This window comes from Accipiter gentilis, unplaced genomic scaffold (assembly GCF_929443795.1).
Source record: "Accipiter gentilis unplaced genomic scaffold, bAccGen1.1, whole genome shotgun sequence".
Classification (NCBI taxonomy): Eukaryota; Metazoa; Chordata; class Aves; order Accipitriformes; family Accipitridae; genus Astur; species Astur gentilis.
In genome coordinates this window covers 176,978-199,304 of record NW_026060884.1, presented here as the reverse complement: position 1 = coordinate 199,304, position 22,327 = coordinate 176,978, and the positions used below count along the sequence as shown (strand labels likewise).

Here is a 22,327-nt window from a genome sequence, read left to right as displayed (position 1 = left end):
CTCTAGAAATGGTCAAGGCCTTGAGGTCTAAGTAGCAGCGTGATGGGTCTTGGAGCGATCGGTAACTTTGGGACAGCTCTGTGTTTGTGATGCTCTGGTTTTTTCAAGTGTCATGGAGGACACTGGCTGTGAGGATGTGTTATTTTTGGAATAGGTGGGAAGCAGGGTAGGGGAGTGGTGGAGGACTTCTCTCTCGAGGATGAAGTGTCTGTTGACAAGCTTTGTGTGTTGTTTTTGCAGGTGATGACAGGGCACGAGAGGTGCTTGAAAGAACCTTGCGTTTAGGTGACATGGCGCTACGGAGGTTGGACTGTGACACGTGGCACTGTGAAAGCTAATTATCGGGTTGAAAATGCACGGATGGTGGAGATGATGGTGCGTGTTGAAATGTTGGTGTAACGGAAGGGCAGTTTGTGGGGAGGTTGGTTGGAAGGAGGTTGGGCTGGGGCCTGGGTTTTTGCAGGTAGGGTGCTTTTTTGAGGCCCCTGCTGCTGCAGACGGGGTGACGGCCTCTTGAGGCCTGTGGACGGTATGATGGATGAGTTGAGAGTGAGGGCTGGCGTTCATGTGATCTGAACGAGTGGTGTGTTGTGAATGTCTCTAACCTTGTAGCGTTCTGTGGTTAAGCCTTTTTGGTTTTTTTTTCCTTTCAGGTTGGATGTAGAGTTGAGATGTTTTTCAGGGAATTAGGAAAAAAAACCCAAACTTAGAATAAAAAACCCCAGCTGGGATATGGGTTGGTTTTTGGTGTGTCCTCCCCTGCCCCATTTATTTTTTCTTTTCCCTGGTCCCAGCTGCTCCATGAGGCAATGTTGATTGCCAATGTTTGGACTGGGGTCTGCCTCGGGCCTGGGTTTTCAAAGGCAGGGCGATTTTTTTTGTTTGTGGTTTTTTTTTTTTTTTTTTTTTTTTCCAAGGCTCCCGGGAACGGTGTTCCTGTGGAGCGCTCCCCTGGAACCTGGTAATTGCCAGTCAGCACAGAGAGATATGTTGTTCGGTGGATGGTCTTTGGAAGACAGTTGAGGATTTTGTGGGGGGAGTTGGACTAGATGGCCAGCATGGAGTAGGCCAGGGTTGTGAAGTGCGTGAGTGTAACTGTATTTGTCTGTGGTGGGTTTGTAAAGTATTTGGTTGCTCTTTGTAGCTTGTGATGTAATGATATTTTTCAATTTCTGGTTTTGTGTCGAGGTGTGGAAGTGGACGGTCTGTCAAGATGATTGGAGGTCACTCGTTTGGTGCCCGGGAACAGGGATCATGGCGGTAATGTCACCTCAGGGAGTAAAACTTCTGGATGTGCAGCGATGTATGTAATGGGAGCGAGGAATGTGGAAAAGACCACTCCGTAGAGCATTGCAGGTACTAAATAGTGGCATTTCTTCTTCAGGTAATGCTAAATTTTTGGAGTTTACATGTATTTGTAAAAATAGTGATTAAAAGAGGACTAAATCTAATAGTGTCAAATATTTGACGAGTGAGGCCATAAGTCTTTTCTATATATTGTAGAAAAAGTACATTGTAGAATTGGATTGAAATACTGACATAGCTGAATCTATGTGGAATGAGTAATGGACCAAATGAAGCACTAAAAATAAAATGTAAAAAAGACAGGTAATTATGTGTCCTTGTGGGAATTACAGTACTAATGGCAATCACAAAGGGAAGCGTAGAGGGAAGCATGGGCGTTTAGTGCCCATAGGTAAACTTAGCTGTTGAAGTAAGTGAAAGTGTCTGTTGGAATTAGGCATCCAAGGGCGAGTTGTAGATACCTTGAGGTAAATGTAGCTGCTGCTGGGTTAATGGAAAGGGGGTGCATTCCTTCCTCTAGTGATTGCAGAACTTTGAAATTGGAGCTGTAGGTAGAGAACTGTGAAATGGGCTCGGGCGTGGTGCGGCGCCGAAATGGGCTCGGGCGCATGTGTTACTTTTCTTAAAGGGGCTGAGGTACTGTGTAACTCTGAAATGGGCTTGATGAGTGGATAACATGTGTGTAATATGTGAGGGGTTTTTTTATTCTGTTGTCCTTCTCTTTCCCTGACCCTTTGTGGTGCTCTCTACTCTTTTCATTCATGTCTTCTCTCTCTCTCTCCAACCTCCTGTGCTTTTCATAGTCTCTCTCTATCTCTTGTCATTATTATCATCTGACGCTCTGTGTTACTTTCTGTCCCATCGTATCATGTTGTATGTTTCTCCTGCTTTTTTCTTCATCTGTCCAGATCCCTGTCCCTTGTTTCTTCTATTGCTGTCCCTCTGCCTTGCTTCCTCTTGCCATCTTTTCTGTATTTCTCTCTGTTCCCTTCCCTCTTCCATCCTTTCTAACTGTATCCCCCTCTCCAGCTAGCTGTCCCTTCTCTTTTCTCTCTTCCTCCATGTCTCTCTCGCAGCCTATCAATCACAGTTGTTTTTTCCTCCAGTGCTGTCCTGCTCCTTGTTTCTCACTCTCGTTCTGTCATGCTCCCTGTGTCTTTTTGGAACTCCTCCATCTCTGTCCTGTAGCCTATCACTATTTTTTTCTTCTGCCATCCCTTTGTCCTTCTTTCAGTCTTTGTGTCTCTCTCCCTTTGTTCTCCCTCCCTTCTTTTTTTTCCTTTCTTGCTACATCTCTGTTCTGTACCACAAAAGCACGGAGGGTGTTTAGTAACAGAGAAGAAGGATATAGGCAAGGACAAAGGAAATTAATGGCTGTTATTCGGGAAGAAAGGGGAAGAGGGCCTAGACGAGACTTGCCCCGACTGGGCAAGGATCAATGCGCTTTGTGTAAGAAATTCAGTCATTGGTAGAGGGAATGCCCAGGGAACAAGGAGCATCAGAGGGCTCAAACAGGAAGAACAGTAGCCTCTGTGAAGGGAGACTCACGAGAACCTGGGGAATCTACCCTAGCGGATCCACTGGTTATAATTAAGCTAGGGAAAACAGAACAAGAGGTAGAATTTTTGGTAGATACAGGAGCAACATACTCGGTTTTGAATCAGGCTTTGATGCCCCGGGGAATGATTATGTCACGGTGAAAGGAGCGACTGGCCAAAGTGAAAAGGCATAGTTTTGTAAACCTTTAGAATATAAATTAGGAAAACAGTGGGGCATTCATAAATTTTTATATATGCCGAACTCCCCAAAGGCCCTTTTGGGAAGGGACTTGTTGGAACCATTGGGAGCAAAAATTGTATTCAAGAAGGGAGAAATTACTCTGGAGGTAAAAGATCAGCAAAATATTCAAATATTGAGCCTAACCTTAACCAGTCTCCCCCCAGAAGGAATCATTAATGAGGACATCTTAAAGCAAGTGTACCCGGGGGTATGGGCTACCGATGCACCTGGAAGAGCGAAAAGTGTTCCACCTGTTGAAGTTAGGATCAAGGAAGGCCAAAAGCTGGTAAGAATTAAACAATATCCCCTAAAGAAGAAAGACAGAGAAGGAATCCGGCCGGTGATAGAAAAATTTTTGCAGTTGGGACTATTAAAAGAGTGTGAGTCTGAATTCAATCCCCCTATATTACCTGTTCGGAAGCCCGATGGGTCATATTGGGTGGTCCAAGACTTATGGGCGGTGAATAAGATAACTGAAGATCTTTACCCGGTAGCGGCGAACCCATAGACCCTGTTAACCGTGCTAACACCTGAATTGACTTGGTTTAGTGTTTTAGATTTGAAGGATGCTTTCGTTTGCCTCCCTCTCCATGAAGCCAGGCAAAACTTACTCACATTTGAATGGGAAAAGCCCAAGAGCGGTCGAAAGACCCAGCTCACTTGGACGGCCTTGCCACAAGGATTTAAGAATAGGCCTATTGTTTTTGGCAATCGGTTTGCGAAAGACTTGGAATCCTGGGAAACCCCGTCTGAGGAGGGGAAGCTGTTGCAGTACGTGGATGATATCCCGATCGCCACCAAAACAGAGAAAGATTGTACGACGTGGGCGGCGAGTCTGTTGAATTTCCTGGGACTTCAGGGGTACCGGGTATCCAAGAAAAAGGCACAGGTAATGCAAGGCAAAGTGAATTATTTGGGCTATGAAATTAGTGCAGGACAAAGACCTTCGGGACAGGCCTGTAAAGAGGCAATATGTCAAACTGGGAGACCTCAGACAGTAGAAGAGTTATGGACTTTTCTGGGAATGACAGGGTGGTGCCGATTGTGGATCTATAATTACGGATTGCTTGTTAAACCACTGTATGCGTTGACAGCCACTAAGCAGAAACACCTTGAGTGGAATAAGGAGACCGAACGAGCCTTTGAGCTACCGAAAAAGGCTTTGATGTCGGCCCTGGCCTTAGGACTCCCAGATGCGAGTAAGCTGTTTCTTCTTTACTCCCATGAGAAGCAGGGCATTGCTCTGGGAATATTAGCACAAAACCTGGGCCCGTATCGATGGGCAGTTGCCTACCTCTCTAAGCAGTTAGGCACGACTGCAAAAGGTTGGCCTGGATGCCTGCGGGCGGTTGCGGCTGTGATACTAAATACACAGGAAGCCCGAAAGTTTACTCTGGGCCAGAAGATGACTGTTCTGGTGTCTCACGCAGTATCAGCAGTACCGGAAGCAAAAGGCGGACACTGGCTCTCTCCACAAAGATTCCTGAGATATCAAGCTATATTGGTAGCGCGGGATGACGTGGAGATTGTAGTCGCTAACATTGTCAACCCAGCTTCTTTTCTCAGCAGGAACACAGGAGAACCGGTACATCGTGACCGTTTGGAAACCATCGAAGCAACGTACGCCAGTTGCCCAGACGTGAAAGACGGCCCCATGGAAAACGGGGAAACTCGCTTCACAGACGGAAGCAGTTACGTCCTAAACAGTAATCGACACGCGGGATACGCCGTCACTGCCAGCCAAGAGGTAATAGAATCGGGGGCTTTGCCCAGGAACACCTCCGCACAGAAGGCAGAAATAATTGCTCTAACCCGCGCCCTGGAATTGGCCCAGGGCAAAGTTGTGAACATTTATACAGACTCAAAATATGCCTTTGGAGTTGTACACGCACGTGGAGCAATTTGGAAGGAGAGAGGACTAGTGAGTTCTCAAGGGAAAAATATCAAACACGCAGAAGAAATTCTGAAGTTACTGGAAGCTGTCCAGCTCCCTAAGAAAGTAGCAATTATGCATATTAAGGCACACCAGAAAGCGAGCTCAGATTTGGAAAAAGGGAACGAGCTGGCGGACAGAGAGGCAAAACAAGTGGCCAAAACACAGGTAAAAACAGAAGGGGCCTTAATTCCTGATAGGTGGATTTCCCTAGAAGGTAAGCCAGAATACACTAAGGAAGATCAAAAGCTCATTACAGGTTTAGAAGGGTCATATAATGAAGAGGGGTGGGCTCATACCCCACAGGGAAAGCTAATCGTTCCCTCTTGCTTATTATGGCATTTGATAGGGGAGGAACATAGGAAAAGACATTGGGGAACAGAAGCCCTGTATAATCATCTGATAGGAGAAATTGTGGCTAGGAATTTATACGCCACGGTGAGGCAGTGTGATCGCACAACAGTGTGATCTTTGCCTCCAGACTAATCCTAAGAGCACCCCCAAGCTGGAAATGGGCCAGACTGGAAAAGGCAATGGGCCTGGACAACAATGGCAAATTGCTAATGTTTATTCATTACTAAAACACACCCACTTGTGATTTGCAGCTATGCGTGTTCCGTAGCTTTCTCATGGGAACTTCTTCAAAAGTTACTTATGAAGTTATGTCAAGGTCACACTGTCCCTGTTTTTCTCCTGATATCAGCAAAGCCAGCTATTTTCGGCCAAGGCCTAGTCTTGCTGCTCAAACTGACATTCTTTCACACAGAACTCTGCTCGCACAGCTTTTCTATAGACCCACGTCCTTTTTCATGAAGCCAATTCCCAACAATTCCCCCTTTTTCTTTTTGTGCGAGTAGAGCTTGGTGTGTCAGCTTTGAGACTCCTTTTATCATGCACCCATACGGAATTCTAACTATTACACAGATTAATATCAATATACCCAACCATCATAAGGCTTCCTTAATCAATGACATTACCCATAGTGTTATCCCGCCGAATATTGATTGTAACACTCCATCAAACCAACTAGTTTCTTGCTGGATCTTTGTGTATGTTTCTTCAGCCAATCTATTTGTTTGTATATAGATTGAGGTAAAATTTTAACACCTGCTGTATTGCCCTTTGCAAAGATCTGTGAACACAATTAATTAAACACAGTAAAAACAACATTATACCTAATAAAATACATAAGCACACAAAAAGAGGTTTGATTAATAGCTTTAGCTAGTGACACCCAAACATTCTTACTGTCCCATGGTGTTAACCGATGTGGATCAATCACCGGTGTCACTGTCATGCTGCTTACTACAGTCAGTGTGTTCGATATCAATCTCAGCATAAGGTTTCAAATTTATGGGTAAATCAGGAACGTATCTGCCAGACATGGAGGATGTGATGGGTTTTTTTTGTTGTGGTTTGGTTTTGTTTTGTTTTGTTTTGGTTTGGTTTTTTTGTCCAATTGCTGCCAAGGCTTGCCATCCCGGTGCACTTAGTTGTCTTGTAGAAGTTAAGGTACCGCTGCCCCACAATAAATCCAGCAGCGGCTGTAAGTCTGTATTTGTAATACCACAACAAGGTTGAATCCACTGTAGGTCTCCGTTTAAATCTTTCTCCCTCTTTTTGTTTTTGAGCAATCCAGGCTTGCTTAATAACTTGGGATGCCATTTTCCTTAATAAGCTGAACAAGGTAAAACTATTACAATAGCTAAAATCACAGTAACTACAATAATGCCCATAATTCTTTGAGCCAACCCGTTACCCCTAATGACCCAGACCATGAGGAAAATGAACCATCTATACATTCTTGTGCCATCTTGCTCCACGAACTCAGCCCAGCAATCGGTAGGTGCCAGCTTTCCGTGGGCGTCCCCACAGAGGCAACGATGGCCTCACTGTACACCAGCCCGATGCTCTTCGGAAAATCCCAGTATTTATACATTTGCAGAGGAACGGGTTTTAGCACACGTGGCCAGCGGGTGCCAAAAGTCCGCCTCGGTTGCAATCTATGACGCATGCGCTCGCTGGCCAGGCGCGCTGCACGAGTCATAGCCATCTTGTCTATTGGTTCATGGGCTTTACGATACAGTTGCGATGCACAGAGAATCTTGACCTGTTATGTTAGCCAAGGTGACCTATACATTAGTTTTTGGCTGAGGTAGTATTCATATTGCCACATCATCTATGATGCTCCAGATGATGATGGTCATGCAAATCGAACAGGAGTCCATCGTGGGCCTGTATCTGTGGAAACACAATCAACCTCGTTCCCAGGTTATTAATGGAAATAGACCTTACCCCTAATTTTGGCTTTAACTAACTTTTACCCCACACTGTCTTCCCGTAATCACACTATGTTTAATCAAATTATGCTTTACACACTTTTTACCTAAAGCAGGTTCTATATACAATAAGGCACGCTGTTCTGAAAACCTCTCTGAAGGACTCCGTGTCCACTAGTAATACTCTATTAGTTAGAATCTGTCAGATCAGTGGCTCCAGCACCCGCCGGTGCCGTGCCAGTCGCCATTGGAACAATTCCGGGTCCAGCATCAGTGCGAAGCCATGGCTTGTCCCACTTAGCCAGGATCTCCCAGTAAGTTTTACTTCTGCTGATCTGCACCATTTCCTGGATTCTGGGTCTTTATACATTACCATGATTCCTGTACTTTGTTGCGTCCTTTCTGCCTGTAAAAGAACATGATGCACTACCATTGGTGGGTCTTTGTGATCACCTGTCAATCTAAGATAATTTAGCACAAATAAGGCTTTGGCCAATCATTCCTCTGGGAGTAAGCCCTGGGTTCCCCCCTTTTGTTTTTGCAGCATGTTCTTTTAGGGTTTGGTTGGCCCATTCGACAATAGCCTGTCCTGTGGGAAGATGTGGAATACCGGTACCGTGGTGAATTCCCCACAAATTACAAAATCGAGCAAATCGTGTAGAACCATAGGCTGGGCCGTTGTCCATCTTAATTTCTTGAGGCACACCCAGTACTGCAAAAGAAGCGTGAAGATGTCATTCAATATGTAAGGCCTTTTCTCCAGTTTGTGCCGTGGCCCACATGGCAGCAGGATAGGTATCAATACACACATGCACAGAACGCTTTGCACCAAACCACATGACATGGGTGAAATCCATTTGCCACAACTGCAATGGCAAAAGACCTCGTCGGTTAACCCCACAGCCCAAGCCGAGCCCTTCCTTTTGACAATCAGGGCATGCTTTAACGATACCTTGGGCATCAGTAAGTGGTAAGTCAAATTGCTTTGCTAACATCCTAGCGGGTTGGTGCAAGAACGCATGCGATTGCCGTGCTTTGTTGAAAACGATTCCCTGGAGGAGGCTCCCGTGGCGCTGCAACCAATTGGTCAACTCTGTCATTTCCCGTTTCTCATCTGCACAGTGTTCTCATACCCAAGAGTTCTACCAGAGGGGTCATATTGCCATTAGTGATACCGCAAAGATTCCGCACCCACTGGATATCTCCCACAAGCTTCTGGACATCATGTAACATTGAAATTTCTCATGTTATTTGAACCTTCTGAGGTTTAACATTGCTAGCATTTATGTGCCACCCCAAATACTTCCAAGGTGCTGCCTTTTGCACCTTTTCAGGAGTGATTATTACTCCGCGATGGCTTAAGATGTCCTGCAATTGAGTTAAAATCTCATCCTGTGGCAAGTTACTGAGGTAACTGCTTTCTTACAGGCTCTGATGCCCAGGCCACATACACCTGACGCATCGTGGGGGAATTGCGCATTCATTGCGGTAACACGACCCAATGGTATCTCTTATAGGGTTCTGCCTTGTTAATCGATGGTACCGAAAAGGCGAACCGTTCAGCGCCATCTGGGTGCAATCTTTTAGATTTATAATTAACAAATCCCATTCTTCTGGAAGCATAACTGGAGATGGCAAACCTGGCTGCAGGGCTCCCATACTGTGCATCACCACATTCACAGCTCTGAGATCATGTAACAGTCTCCGCTTCCCACTTTTCTTGGGAATGGTAAATATTGATGTATTCCATGGGCTAGTAGAAGGAACAACTTGTCCCGCTCTCAACTGGTCCTCAACTAACCCTTGTATTTTTAGTAGCCTTTCAGAATTTAGCAGCTACTGATCAATCCAAACAGGTTCATCTGTTTTCCAGTTAATTTTCAGAATCGGCTACCCCTCAGTGACCGCTCCTAAAAAGGATGCGTCACTAACATTGCCTTCATTTGGCTCAATAAATCATGGCCTACGAGGCCAAACAATTCAGTTGGGGTAGTCATGACATACGGACACGTCGTAATGTGTTCACCATCGGGGAACACAAATGTAATTGGTAGCTGACTTACTAAGGTGGCTTGTGTGCCCCCTATCCCTGCAATACCAAAGTTTGGATTGATCGATGGCCATGATGGAGGCCAAATGCATTGTGAAATAATCATAACATCAGCACCTGTATTGATTGTCATATGTTTCTTGACAACAACTCCATCGGGCCCTTCCAATTGCACTACCTTTTCTGGTTTACCTCTTGTTGCGTCCATGGCAAAGTATACCTGCGGTTTCCCTGTGGAGCCGAATCCACCATCTCCACGTTGTACTTCACCTGGGTTCGGAACACACGACCTGAATGGAACTAATTGTGCTATTCTGGTACCTTTAGGAATAGAAACAGGAGGGATTAAAACATGAATCATAATTTTCACAGTCCCACAATAATCTGCATCAATAAGCCCTGGGAGCACCAGAATTCCTTCTAGAGCTGTTGAAGATTGCCCCATTAAAAATGCACTAAGTCCAAACCCCAATGGTCCCTTTATGTTGACTGCGGTTTCCACATCCACTCTGGAGCTTCCTGCGGTGGCGGATCTGGTGGTTGCGAGGCTGCCTGAGGGCTGGCAGCTCAAGCCCCTTGCATTCGTGTCGTCGCGCGAGGGGCCTTCGCAGTCGGTGTAAAGTTTCCCTTCTTCCTGTATTCTTGGTGGTATGGTTATCTTTCTTACACTTGTTGCAGCACTTACTGTTAACAGTACCTGTACATTTGCTCCTAATGTGTCCACGTTTGCCACAGTTAGAACACTTGACCAAGGGTGTCTTACTGGCCTTGTGTTTCTTTGTAGCTCCTTGGAGAGCTGTGGCAGCATAGGCTACTTTCTGTGAGTCCACTGATCGATCCGTGTATTCTATCATATCAACGATGTCTGCATTTTTCGGCAAATTACACAATGCTTTGCGTGTATTTTCAGTAGCATTTTCAAAAGCGAGTATTTTGAACGTGTTTTCTTTCATGCCCTCGTTCATGTCAGGGTGGTCATAAATTGTATTCTCCTGTTTCACCTGGGTAAAAGCATGGCTGTACATATTGTCTGGTACGGTAAGAAAAGCTTGATACGCCAAGATCTGTGATAGATGATGAACCTCAGTGACACATTGTAACTGAGCGTTCCCTGACGCGAAGGGTCCAGCACCCATCGGCATCTGCATGGTTACTCCCCATAGGGGATCTGTTTGTTGTCGTGATGTTGCTTGTTCCCTATCACAGAGCTTCTCCCACTGCCAGAAAAACACTAACATTCGGGCGGGTGTCAAAATCAACTGTGCTAGCTGTTTAATATCTTGAGGTATCAGCGTATCAGCAGAAAAAATGAATTGCAGTATTTGGTGAGTTAACGCAGATTTGATTCCCTACTGACTCACAGCATTCCTTAATTTCTCAATGACCTTCCAGTCAAACACCTCCCATTTTTTCTGTCCATTTGATGCAATAACTGGGAATGCTTAGAGCATAGTCCCTTCTATAATGGCATCTGTTATTACACCCCTCCAATGTCTCTGCCTTTCTTCTGCAGCGGCTATTACAGGCGGCTCCGCGTCTGTCACGGGTGCGGTTGGTTTCCCCGTCTCTTTTCCCCATTTCCTTTAACAATTCTAACATTGTCTCTTTTTGTTCTATTATTAGAGTAGCCAAGTCCTTGTTTGCATTATTTGAATCAGGGTGTATGCTAGGTATAATTTGTTCATGTTGAACGGTGGTATCTGAGGGCTGGTTTTTCGTAGGCAGATTTTTACTCACTCCCTGATTCTGTAGGGTTTCCTTTAATCGTACGGTTAGGGAGGCTTGGGAACTGTCGGATGGCTGATTAATATCGGCAGTCCCAGGGAGTGGAGCAGAAGTCAAGGGCACGAGAGTAGGCGAACAAGCTCCAAAAAGTCTCTCTCGCTGCATTATGTTTTTCTCCCCGCTTTTCCCTTTCGCTTGCGGTTGGAGAGAGAGAGCAGCAAAAGCAGACGCAGACGCTTTACGATCTGCTTTCATTTCTTACAGAGTTGTCTTAATCAATTTCCGTAAAGTTACAAGATCTTTAACTTCTTTAGACCCGTCACTAATTTCATCCCATAGGGAGGTTCCGATAGCATTCCAGGTACTAAGCTCAAAAGCTGTACCCACACTAATTGAAAGGTTTCTGTCCTTGCTTCGTTAGTTTTTTAGCTGATTTATCATCATCAGTTACCATATCCCATAATACGTCTCCTAATCTACGCCATTCACTCTCCTTAAATAATAAATCCGGATTCTTAAAGCATCCCTTAACGCGACCCAGCGTGACTAACCCCGAAATTTGCTTAATGCAGTTTACTCCCCGCTTTTCTAAAAAGCACTGTAATAATTTTAGGGCTACCTCTTGATCCATTGCCGGCCGGCTTCTTGATACTCCTGGGTGCTACCTTGATTAAGGCACCTCGGTTAAAAAGTCTTTGCAGCCTTTTTCCAGTAGCCCTCACTGACGGCGAACCCCTTTTGGACGGTCCAGGCACGAGAGTTAACACACCAACCAAGACGATCAGCGTTCGGTTAATCTTTTGCCCCCCGGTCGCTGCTACCGGTGCTTCTCAGTGTCCGTCGCTCCAATTCCCCTTTCTTCGGTCCCCGTTCGGGCGCCATTTGTTGGAGCGGCGGAGGAATGCACATAAGTCGACCCAATATTAGTGATAGAAGTGATTCAACTTTATTTGCACGGATAGCTCATATTTATACAGTTTGTGATAATTATGCCTACTAGTCCTAATATGATTGGTACATTGCTAATGTTTATTCATTACTAAAACACACCCACTTGTGGTTGGCAGCTACGCGTGTTCAGTAACTTTCTCATGAGAACTTCTTCAAAAGTTACTTGTGAAGTTATGCCAAGGTCACACCGTCCCTGTCTTTCTCCTGATAACAGCGAGACCAGCTGTTGTTTTTCTCCCAATATCAGTAAAGCCAGCTATTTTCAGCCAAGGCCTAGTCTTGTTGCTCAAACTGACATTCTTTCACACAGAACTCTGCTCGCACAACTTTTCCACAGGCCCATGTCCTTTTTCAGCAAGCCACTTCCCAACAAAAGGTATTCCTAGAAAAAGTTTCCCGTTTATAAAGCAGGAGTTTGTTGGGGCTGAATTACAGTTCCTTTGTAACTGAATTGGGTCAATATTCCGAAAAAGGGGAATATGTTTATTTTTGAAACAGGTCAATACTTGCATGTGTTGTGCTGGCAAGGAGGAGGCTTCTTAAATGTAGAACTTGTTAAATTTAAAAGCACACCTCCACTCTCCATAGTATTGCTTCTATGTTAATTCAGGGTTAAGATATTCGTTCACTTCAGTTTCTGTGAATCTGTTAGGGCAGCGTGCTCTAAGGTGATGGGAGGGAGCAGGGGGAAGAAGGGGAGGAGGAAAAGCAAAATATCTGGAACCTGCTCTTCCATGACTCCTGCAAACTGTAATGTTATTTTTTTTTTTCCCAAGCCTGAAAACTGTACTTGGCAGTGGGATTGTGGCTATCTTGTTAATATTCTTCCTTCCTTTCTTGTTTTGGCCTCTCCAGGAAGCGATTCGAGTAATCCTTGGAAATCTTGATGATTTACATGCATTTTCTACAGACCACTATCTTTCTGTGTACCCTTTCTTTCCTACTTGTAAAAGAAAAGGTCCAATGACTTGTATCTGTTGGGCATTGCTTAATTTGACATTCCTGCCTAGTAGTGCGCAGATCTTTAGCTGGAGTACGACTCCTCTGAGCTTCGCAGTTTTACATTAGCTGAAGATCCTCCTCAGTTGTTGCCTTCACCAGAGAACTGATGTATGTAAAAAGAATGTTTTGCAGTGTTTTCAGATGGCCACCCCTGTGTTCCAAATCTGATTTAGCCAGAGAAAACGAACGTGCATATATAAAGTCCCAGGAAGCCCACGTAATGCGATTGCAAGGGAAGCTAGTGCGTTGTTTCAAAAGGTTAATAAAATGTAAAGCGCTCCTTACAGGCGCAGCAGCGTTGGCCCTCTAGTAGAGAAGACCGCAGTAGTTTTCTTGTAAGGTACATTAGGATTAAGTATTGTAGTTGCTGTAGTGTAAAGGGTTACGGAGAAGTTACTCTCCTGAGGCTGTTGTTGCAGAGAAAAGTAAGTTAGTGGAAGGAGAAGCCTTTTCAGTCCTAAGGTGCGTCAGTTTGTGAATCGGATCAGGCCTTTCGGCATCATCTCCTCCCGTGATTCCGAGTGCCCAGGAGTAATGAACACCCGCGTGTTTCCGCCTCCAAGGCATCCCCTTCCAGTCTCGGCAGACTGCGTTATTGCCACCCCTGGTCCTAGCAGGCAAGAACGAGATCATCCTCTTTCTCTGTCAGAAGCTGGTAGGTATGAGAGCAACTTATTCCTGTTGCTGCCAGGAAGAGAAAGTAGCCCAGAGCATCGTCAGACTGGAGGCACCCAAACAAAGGAAGCCTCGTTGTTGGTTTGCTTCGCTAAAGCGCAGCCAGTTTTGCCTGCGTGCTTGAGGAGGGTTTGATTCACGAGCTTGTATTTCTGGAACTGGGAAGTCCATCCACCTGCTCAGGCAGCACCGGGCCCTGCGGAGAACTGCAAGCTCAGAGGCCTGGCGTGATGAGTTGTCCTGCAGTCTGTGTGTCGGGCTCCTCGCTGTAGCATACCTCTTAGTTAATCGCCAGCTGTGGGAGTCCTTGAAGCCAAACTCAAACGAACAATTTCATCCCTTAAAGGAACTGACTGTGTCATCTAGGCAAATCTTGGGCTTCATCTCTGGTCCTCAGGATGCAAATGGAGTAAAAGTATTCATGCTATCTGTTTCTTCCTGAGGTCAGAGGCACGTAAGAAGGCTGCTGCCTGGCGTCACCCATTCGTGCATGCATGAGCTCCTAGGTGTGCGAACTGCACCCCCAGGAAGGAACGTCTGTAACTGTGGCGTTTGTCATGTCAATTATCTTTTGTTCTCCCATTTTGAGGAGGACTGTGAAGTGAATGTAATGATGCTAGTCCTGTGAATCCTAGTCCTTTTCAGGTTTAAAAATAATTTTTAAAAGAATTACTTTTTAGTTAGGAAAGCTGATGAGGTTTTCTTCACAGGGTTGGGAGAGCCTGGCATGTTGTTTTTTGCGGGAAGATGTGAGGACTGAAGCCAGATGCAGTTAAGGAAACACAGTGCTATGAATGCAAGCAACTGATGGGAGAGTGTCACCTGGATGAGTGTTTCTTGTAATGTGTTACTAGCGTATGGTGTCTCCTCACATCTCATTTCTCCGCTGTGTAGTTCGATGTGTCACTTGTTCAGCTGCTGCTGCTCATTAAATATAAATCTCCATTGGCAGGAGCAGTTACAGGGTCGTGGATCTTGGACCAAGATCCTCAAAACCCCCTAGCTATGCGAGGTTTCCCTGCCGCACGTGCACTGCCTTTGTGTCCTGACGCTCTGTTTCTCCAGGAATGTCAGTATTTGCGTGGGGAGTTTCAAGGACCTGCCTGTGGATGCGACGGCCCCTACGCCCCTGATGTATTCTTCTGGTGCTGCATCCTCTTCTTCGCCACCTTTGCCCTGTCAAGCTTCTTGAAGAAGTTTAAAACCAGCCGCTACTTTCCAACCAGAGTAAGTAGAAGGAGGTGGCCAGTGTCCATCTCCGCACTCGTTTCCCAAAATGGCTTTCCTGGAGCACTAAGCAGTATTTGCCCTGCCTTGGTCAAGCTGGGAAACGTTGGCCTTGCAGGCCAAGCTCTCCAAGAGCTTGGATGTCCCACACTCATTTCCATGAGTGCAAAATCATCGTAGCGTTTCCCACCTGCCTCGTGACCTGCCCCAGATTGAAGATTTTTGGGGTTTGATTTTTTTTAATTTTTTTTCTTCTCCTCAGGTAGTAGGAAGTCAGGTTTCCCAAAGTTTTGGGGGTTGGGGGTTTCGGTTTGTTTTTTTTTCCCCTACCTTCTGCGCATTATGTGCTCGAGTGGAAAGTAGATTCGAATGAGGAGCTTCCTTTTGAGGACTAAAGGATGCCTCAGTGCCTTGTTGCCATTGTAGCTGTGAGTGTAGCTGTAGTGGCAGACATGTGTTTTCTTATTTTTAATATTATTATTATTATTTTTAGATTTTGACTTAAACCAACCCTTGTTGGCCTAGTTAAGCTTTTTTTTATTGTCTGACCCCAGATCTCACAGGGACAAACACAGCAGCAGTATCTAAGCAAGGGATCAGGCTGCATGTGCTCAGAGGGGTGGTGGGATTTGGTTAAGCAGCCTTAATGTTGTGGATGTCTGCAACTCTTGCATCTCACGTTACGGCCCTGTTTGCCATGCCCCTCTCACCTCTGGTTTCTCGCCCCAGGTACGGTCCACAGTGAGCGACTTTGCTGTTTTCCTCACCATTGTCATCATGGTGCTCCTTGACTTTGTGGTTGGGATCCCATCGCCGAAGCTCCAGGTCCCCCATGAGTTCAAGGTAACGGGGTGTTTTGGCACGTGGGGGTGCCACAAGGTGATGCCGGGGCAGGGCAGGGCTGAGTCTGGAGGAGATGCTGGTGGTGTGACCATCTCCTCTTCCACCTCCAAGTGCCTTGCTTCCTCCTGGAAACGAGAAGATGGCCCCAAAACTAGATACCTACAGGGGAAGTATCTAGAGCTGCTTGCAAAGAGGAGACTGGCACTGCTGAAGCCCCCGGGAGAGGGGGACATGAAGCCAGGGCTGGGAGGTGCTCTGACACAAGGAGGGAGGGGAAAATGAAAGCCAGTGGAGTGCCTGGGCTGGGAGACGATGCTGATGTGTGGGCTTTGTTGCAGCCTACCAGAGACGACCGCGGGTGGTTCATCAACCCCATAGGACCCAACCCTTGGTGGACGGTGTTGGCTGCGCTCGTCCCAGCTCTGCTCTGCACCATCTTGATATTCATGGACCATCAGATCAGTGCCGTTATTGTGAACAGGAAGGAGCACAAGCTGAAGGTAAGGGCCTGCGAGAGATGACCCCAGCCCCTTCTGGGCTGCAGGTCTGGGGAGAAGCTCTTATTCCCGATGCTTTCTGAAGGCATTGGTTTGGGACAAGGTCAGGCTGCGTGGCAGGATGCCCTCCTGGATTAACGATGATGCAGGGAGCAAGTGACAGGGCAGTATAGATGAGCAACCTTTTGGGGGAGCAAATTAATCTTGGAGCAATAGAGAACTGCGTTTTTGTTTTAAAATGGCAGCAGCAGCAGGTGTGGGGAATGAATTGTTTTGATGCGCTGCCAGGGATAACTCAGAGTCACACCTTCCTTGCAAGTGGTACAGTTTTCTTTGTGAGTGGAAAAAATGGTTTGGTGCTTTTGGGTTGTGGCTTGTTGTTTTTTGGAGAAGTATTTAATGCACAAGCTCTGCATATCCATTGTGTCTGAACTCCTGCCAGATTTTCATGCCAGGTGCTTGTGCAAAGCCTGCATACACCCTTGCTTGTTTCCATTTCTTGTTTTGAATTCTGAAGAAGTTGACTTGTGCTCGAGCAGGGTTTGAGTCTGACTTGCGACGTTATCCTTGCTCTTGTGCTATGGGATGCTCTGTTTCTTGTTTTCCTGCCTGCAGAAAGGATGCGGGTACCACCTGGACCTTTTTGTGGTGGCCGTGATGCTCGGGGTGTGCTCTGTGATGGGGCTGCCCTGGTTTGTGGCTGCGACCGTCCTGTCCATCACCCACGTGAATAGCCTCAAAGTAGAGTCTGACTGCTCAGCTCCAGGAGAACAACCCAAGTTGCTGGGGATACGAGAGCAGAGAGTCACTGGCTTGCTGATCTTTGTGCTCATGGGCTGCTCTGTCTTCTTCACTTCCGTGTTAAAGGTGAGAGGAAAATGCAAACCACCCAACAACCGTGAGCTTGTTGGAGGTTACAGAAAAACAGTCCCCTCTCTGCAGGCCTGAGTAGTTAGTTGTGGAGCGGAGGAGGAGGAGGTGGTCCCAACCCTTGGGGCTTGACCAACGGTGGGAACCAGCCTCGGTTAGGTTTTGCAGCCCTTCAGGCCCCCGTTTGGTGTGCTCGAGGCGAGCAAGCAACGCAACTGCTTGAATTTTTGGGTGTCTTTCAGGCCCACCCATGTTTATGGGTTACAGTTGAGCATATTCAGACGAGCACATCTGCTCTGTTTCAAACAGGCAGCCCTTTAGTGGCTGCAATTTGCTCCCCAAATGCCGCGGAGCAGCCGTTCCCAGGAGCTAAACACACTGAGGTCATCCCTGTGGGCTTCCTTGCACGTTCCTCCCACAAAGTAATCTCGTCTCTAGGCTAAAAGGAGGCCTGTGGCCTTTGCCTGTTGCCCCAAGAATAGGCAGAAGTGTTTCTTCTACCGCCAGAGAATGCGGCATAGGGTAGCACGGGTGAAATCGCCTATTTTCCTCCAACCTTTCTGGAAAATAGGATTATTCTGAGGAGAGATAACTCCCAAGTTCAGCCTAAAGCAGAGCCTTAGCTCACTCGTGCGCACAAAATGGCAAAACAATGGTTAATATCTGACCCATCTCTAAGCCTGAATGGAAGCTGGAAAGCTTCAAGCAATTTTAGGCAGTGCCTGTGGAAGAGGGTGGTAATACTGAAAATGCAATACAGAAAAAGAAACGATTGCATTCTTTCTTTTTTTTTTTCTCCCCCCCCCCAGTTTATACCAATGCCTGTGCTTTATGGCGTCTTTCTCTACATGGGTGTGTTGTCGCTCAGAGGAATTCAGGTACGGACTCTTTTACAGCGTGCAGCATGTCGGCTCCCTGGTATTTTGTCTCTGTAGCAGCAGGGAAAAAAGCAGTGGCATGGGAAAAACTTCTCGCAGAGCAAGCAATGAAACTCTTTTGTGTAAGAAAAAGATTGGTGGAGGCACAGGAGGTATGGGAGGACCAGGCAAGTTCAGCGCTCTCTGTTGCAGGGTTTAGGGCAGGTCAGTGTTTGGTTACGTGAAAAGCGGGGGAATTTGGTGCAAAGGGAAGGCAGTTTCTACCACTGGTGGAAATCCTCATGGGGGGATTCAGTGGGCCGAGAAATGCTAATAATGGAATGGCATGGCATAGTTGCCGTTTGGTGGGCAGCTCTCAGGGGCAAGCCGGTTGCTAGATGGAGCGAAGGGAAAATGGGTGCTGCTCCCAGGAGGAATGCAGTGGGATCCAGGATTTCTGACGGCAAGCGAGATGCTGCAAAGTGCCTCCACGTCTCGAGAGGGCCAGAAACTTGCCGCAGTCCCAAGGTGGCAACCTTTCCCTTTTATTTCGCAGTTCTTTGATCGCTTGAAGCTGTTTTGGATGCCAGCGAAGCACCAGCCGGATTTCATCTACCTGCGGCACGTGCCCTTGCGAAAGGTGCATTTCTTCACGGCGATCCAGCTGACCTGCCTCGTCCTGCTCTGGACCATCAAGGTGTCCCGTGCCGCCATCATCTTTCCCATGATGGTAAGAGCTGCCACCGCTCGGCAGCGGGGTGTTTGCAGCGTTGGAGTGAGAGGTGGCATCGTCTCTGAGCTCACCGCATCTTCCCTCTTATTCGTGAAGGTTTTGGCTCTCGTATTTGTCCAGAAAGCGATGGATTTCTGCTTCTCAAAGCGAGAGCTCAGCTTTCTGGATGACCTTATGCCAGAAAGGAAGAAGAAGTTGGACGATGCCAGAAATGAAGCTGGAGAAGAAGAAGAGGTAAGGCTTGCTGTGTCCTCGGGGCTGGACATCTCCGTGTGTCTGTGAGATTGCCTGTTTCTCTTACAGCTTGTCTGGAAATGTTGGGGGAAGATCAGCACTCAATCGAAATAGATCCCAATAGCCTGTAACTTTTGTAACCTTTGTTTCCTCAAGTAGCAGTGAGCTGAACGCTTGAATACAGGTGTAATTTTTAAAACGAGTCATTTTTCACAAAGGTCATTATCATTATGATGATTATTATTAGATGCTGCTGCGGCTGCTGCTGCTGGCAAGACTTGCTCATAATCGTGTTTTGAACACACAGTCCCCCTGCCCCGAAATCTTTGGAGTGAACGGTTTCTCCCCTGCTGCACTAATACCTATAGCTGCCAAGGGGCAGAAGCGGAGGGCAGACTGCTAAGTTTGTGCTGGGCATTCAGCTTATCTCCACTTTGATCAAAGACAGAGAACGTGATTTGTCCCTTTTTTACATCAGGAGTCCAGGAGGGCCATGGAAGCTGCTGCTGCTGCAAGTTCAGTTCAGCTGAACGTGGGGAAGACCAGTGACGTGGATATCCCAAAGCAAAGCAGTGACAGGTAAAGCTCCACCAAGCGCCAGGAACCCCGGCAAGATTAGCTTGAAGGTGTTTGGCAGAGTTTTCTCCACTTGCCTCTTTGTGGGGCATCCCACAGAAACCAGCAGGCAGCTTGGTGGGAAAATCAAATTTGGGGGCAGGGCTGCAGGAAGTGATTGCAAGGCTCTGACCGCAAGCAGAGTGGCTGCAGCACTCGCGTTTGACCCCCAAACCTTGCCTCATCAGTGCTTTTACGGTAGCTGGAGATCCTCATACTTAACACATGAGGAGTTGCAGGCGTGATCTGTACCAGCAGTGGCTTAGGAACCCGGACCGGGGCTAAGCCCCAGCAAGAGCCTTTGCACAGAGCTGTTGCTCTGCAGCTCCCGGGCTTGCCTCCCAAAACTCCTCATCCAGCAAAACCTCCCACACTTATGCAGAGCTTTGATTCTCGGGGCTCCGCTGTTCCTCTTGCTGATGCTAATGCCCTTGGTGGCATCAGTTCCCATAATCACGGATTGCTATGTAAAATATTTATTGCAGGACTGATCCTTCTGAGATTGTTATCCTGGATGAAATGTCACAAATGACCGTATGGAAGGCTCTCACTTTGAAGACAGAAACCCTTTGAATCCAGGGAGGAAAAAGGTAAAGGATTGCACGTGAACGTGACCGTGCTCCTCTGCAAGCGACGGCGCACACCTACGCTTTTCCCACGCTTTGGCCGGCAAGGCTGAGCAAATGGCCTGTCCCTGGGAACAGGCAGGGAGGTCTGTGGCATGCACACCAGCTCCTCTCTGCTGGGGTGGTCCCCCGAACAGGGCTGAATCAGCAGCAGCTGGCAGGTCTTCCACTGATGATGCTCTCCCTCTTTTTCTCTTCCCTTCGCCTTTCCCCACTCCCGCTTTTCACGTTTAGGAATCTTGACTTTGAAGGAGAGGAGTGAGAGCGTGACTCGGGGATGTGCCAACGCAGACAGAGGGAGAAGGCGCTTTGTTTCAGTTGGAGGATTCCCATTAAAGCCATGCAGATGTTTTCAGTTATCCTTGGTGTGCTTCAGGCATTCAGTATCTCTAGACCAGCAAGCTGAGGGGAACGTCACAGTCAAGGGGAGTTTGGTGGTGTTCAGTCTGTGTGCGTACGTGCGTGTGGGGGTGTGGGTTTGTAGTGGTAGAGGGACTGCTACTGCTTTATCATTCAGTGCTCTTCTTTTAATACCTAATTCCTCCTCTTTGTTTTCCTTCTCTTTTTTCCAAATGTAAACTGGGAATGTCCAAAATAATTTTCTGTTATATTTGATGCATTCTCCACTTTCTTCTTGATCACGACTGGGTTTTTGGTCTGGTTTGGAGTTCTGGCTTTAATTCACTCTTATGTCTCTTACTGGTACAAGAGGGATGCCCTCTGCAGCAGGGCAGCATAGAGAGCGTCCGAGCAGTTGGCCTAAGGTGAAAGAAAAGCATTTGCTCCCTGCGCTCCAGTTTTACCTTTCTTGGTTGGTTTGGCAAGTATCACAATAATGTGTGATGAACTGACCGTAAACCCCATTCACCGTCTCCCTGTGCCACTGGGGGGGGTTGGTAGGGAATCTGGGAATGAAGTTGTGCCTGGGAAGAAGGGAGGGGTGGAGGGAAGGTGCTCTGAGATTTGGTTGTATTTCTCATTACCCTGCTCTGGTTGATTTGTAATAAATTGAGTTAATTTTCCTCAAGCGGAGTCTCTTTTGCCAGTGACGGTAATTGGTGAGTGATCTCTCCTGTCCTTATCTCGACCCACAAGCTCTTTGTTATATTTTCTCTCCCCTGTCCAGCTGAGGAGGGGGAGTGATAGAACGGCTTTGGTGGGCACCTGGCATCCAGCCAGGGTCAACCCACCACAGGGGGAAATGATGTACTTAAGAAATTATGTACTTAAGCCACACGAAAAAGGCCACAAAGCTCTTGTGAAACAAGATCCCCTTTGTATGATCAACGCATGCCTTGCTAACAACTGTGCCCCTGAAGAAGAACTAAAAAACTGAGAAGAAGGGAACATCCTACTCCAGGAGGCGCCAAAAAGTTGAATAATTGCTAATAGGCATGAAGTCAGAAGCATCTTCGCAAACTGGAGGAAAGGTAAAGAAAGGTGGCAGGGGGAGATCATGACCACCAACTCAATTCCACACCAAAAAGACTTACCCCCCCACTCTCCTTGAGCATGCGCTGTAGAAGAAAAGAACACTGGACCTTTAATTCCAAGCAGGGAAACTGTAGCCCAATAGAAACTGTGCGAGATAAGCCACTCCCAGCAATAGTTTTGGGAAGAACTTTGGAAATCGAATATGTATAACTGAACTGTATAAATTGCTTGCCCCTTTAGGCATGAGGGGTGCTAGCGTTGCGGATTACCACCTAGCCCCCATCTTTGCGTAAACATGAACTGGAATAAAATACCTCTGCTCTGTATTTATATTGGCATTTTGCACCCCGGGTAAACGACCCCACTTTTGGGACAACAGTGGGGCAGGCAAAGCACCGCATCCCGCAGGCCGAGGGGCTCAGGCACCCACGCCGCTGCCGGAGGACTGCCGGCAAGAGGTTTGGCATGTGGCGAGGGGCTGCTGGGCCAGGGTGCCCAGGCACCCACCCCACTCCCCCAGCCGCAGCCACGAGTGCTCTCAGTGCTGGGGCAGAGGCCGTAGCAGCTGCCTGTGCCCAAGCCTGTCCCGAGCGGAGGGAAGACTTTGCCGGCGAGGAGCAATCCAGTGAAGGCATTGCTGAAATTGCTGGGCTTGAAGTTGCTGCCGGGCCAGGAGGGGGCCGAGGGGTCCT

General features: G+C 47.2%; 1 protein-coding gene across 11 annotated transcripts in view; it reads left to right on the top strand.

The window, feature by feature from the left end:
- Nucleotides 1–20,929, top strand: part of LOC126037029 (electroneutral sodium bicarbonate exchanger 1-like) — a 148,972-nt gene extending 128,043 nt beyond the window's left edge. For 6 of the 11 annotated variants that reach the window (XM_049797251.1, XM_049797253.1, XM_049797249.1 and 3 more), the window contains 5 exons: nucleotides 18,550–18,723; nucleotides 18,823–18,960; nucleotides 19,439–19,539; nucleotides 20,061–20,165; nucleotides 20,436–20,929. In XM_049797251.1, coding sequence (XP_049653208.1) covers nucleotides 18,550–18,723; nucleotides 18,823–18,960; nucleotides 19,439–19,539; nucleotides 20,061–20,148 — 501 coding nt within the window. In that variant the 3' untranslated portion in view covers nucleotides 20,149–20,165; nucleotides 20,436–20,929. Of the gene's footprint in view, nucleotides 1–4,126; nucleotides 4,832–14,764; nucleotides 14,927–15,655; nucleotides 15,770–16,107; nucleotides 16,270–16,881; nucleotides 17,134–17,945; nucleotides 18,015–18,549; nucleotides 18,724–18,822; nucleotides 18,961–19,438; nucleotides 19,540–20,060; nucleotides 20,166–20,435 lie in introns of those variants that run through there. The other 5 variants (XM_049797243.1, XM_049797248.1, XM_049797245.1 and 2 more) reach the window with 5 other exon arrangements.
- Nucleotides 20,930–22,327: the final 1,398 nt, after the last annotated feature.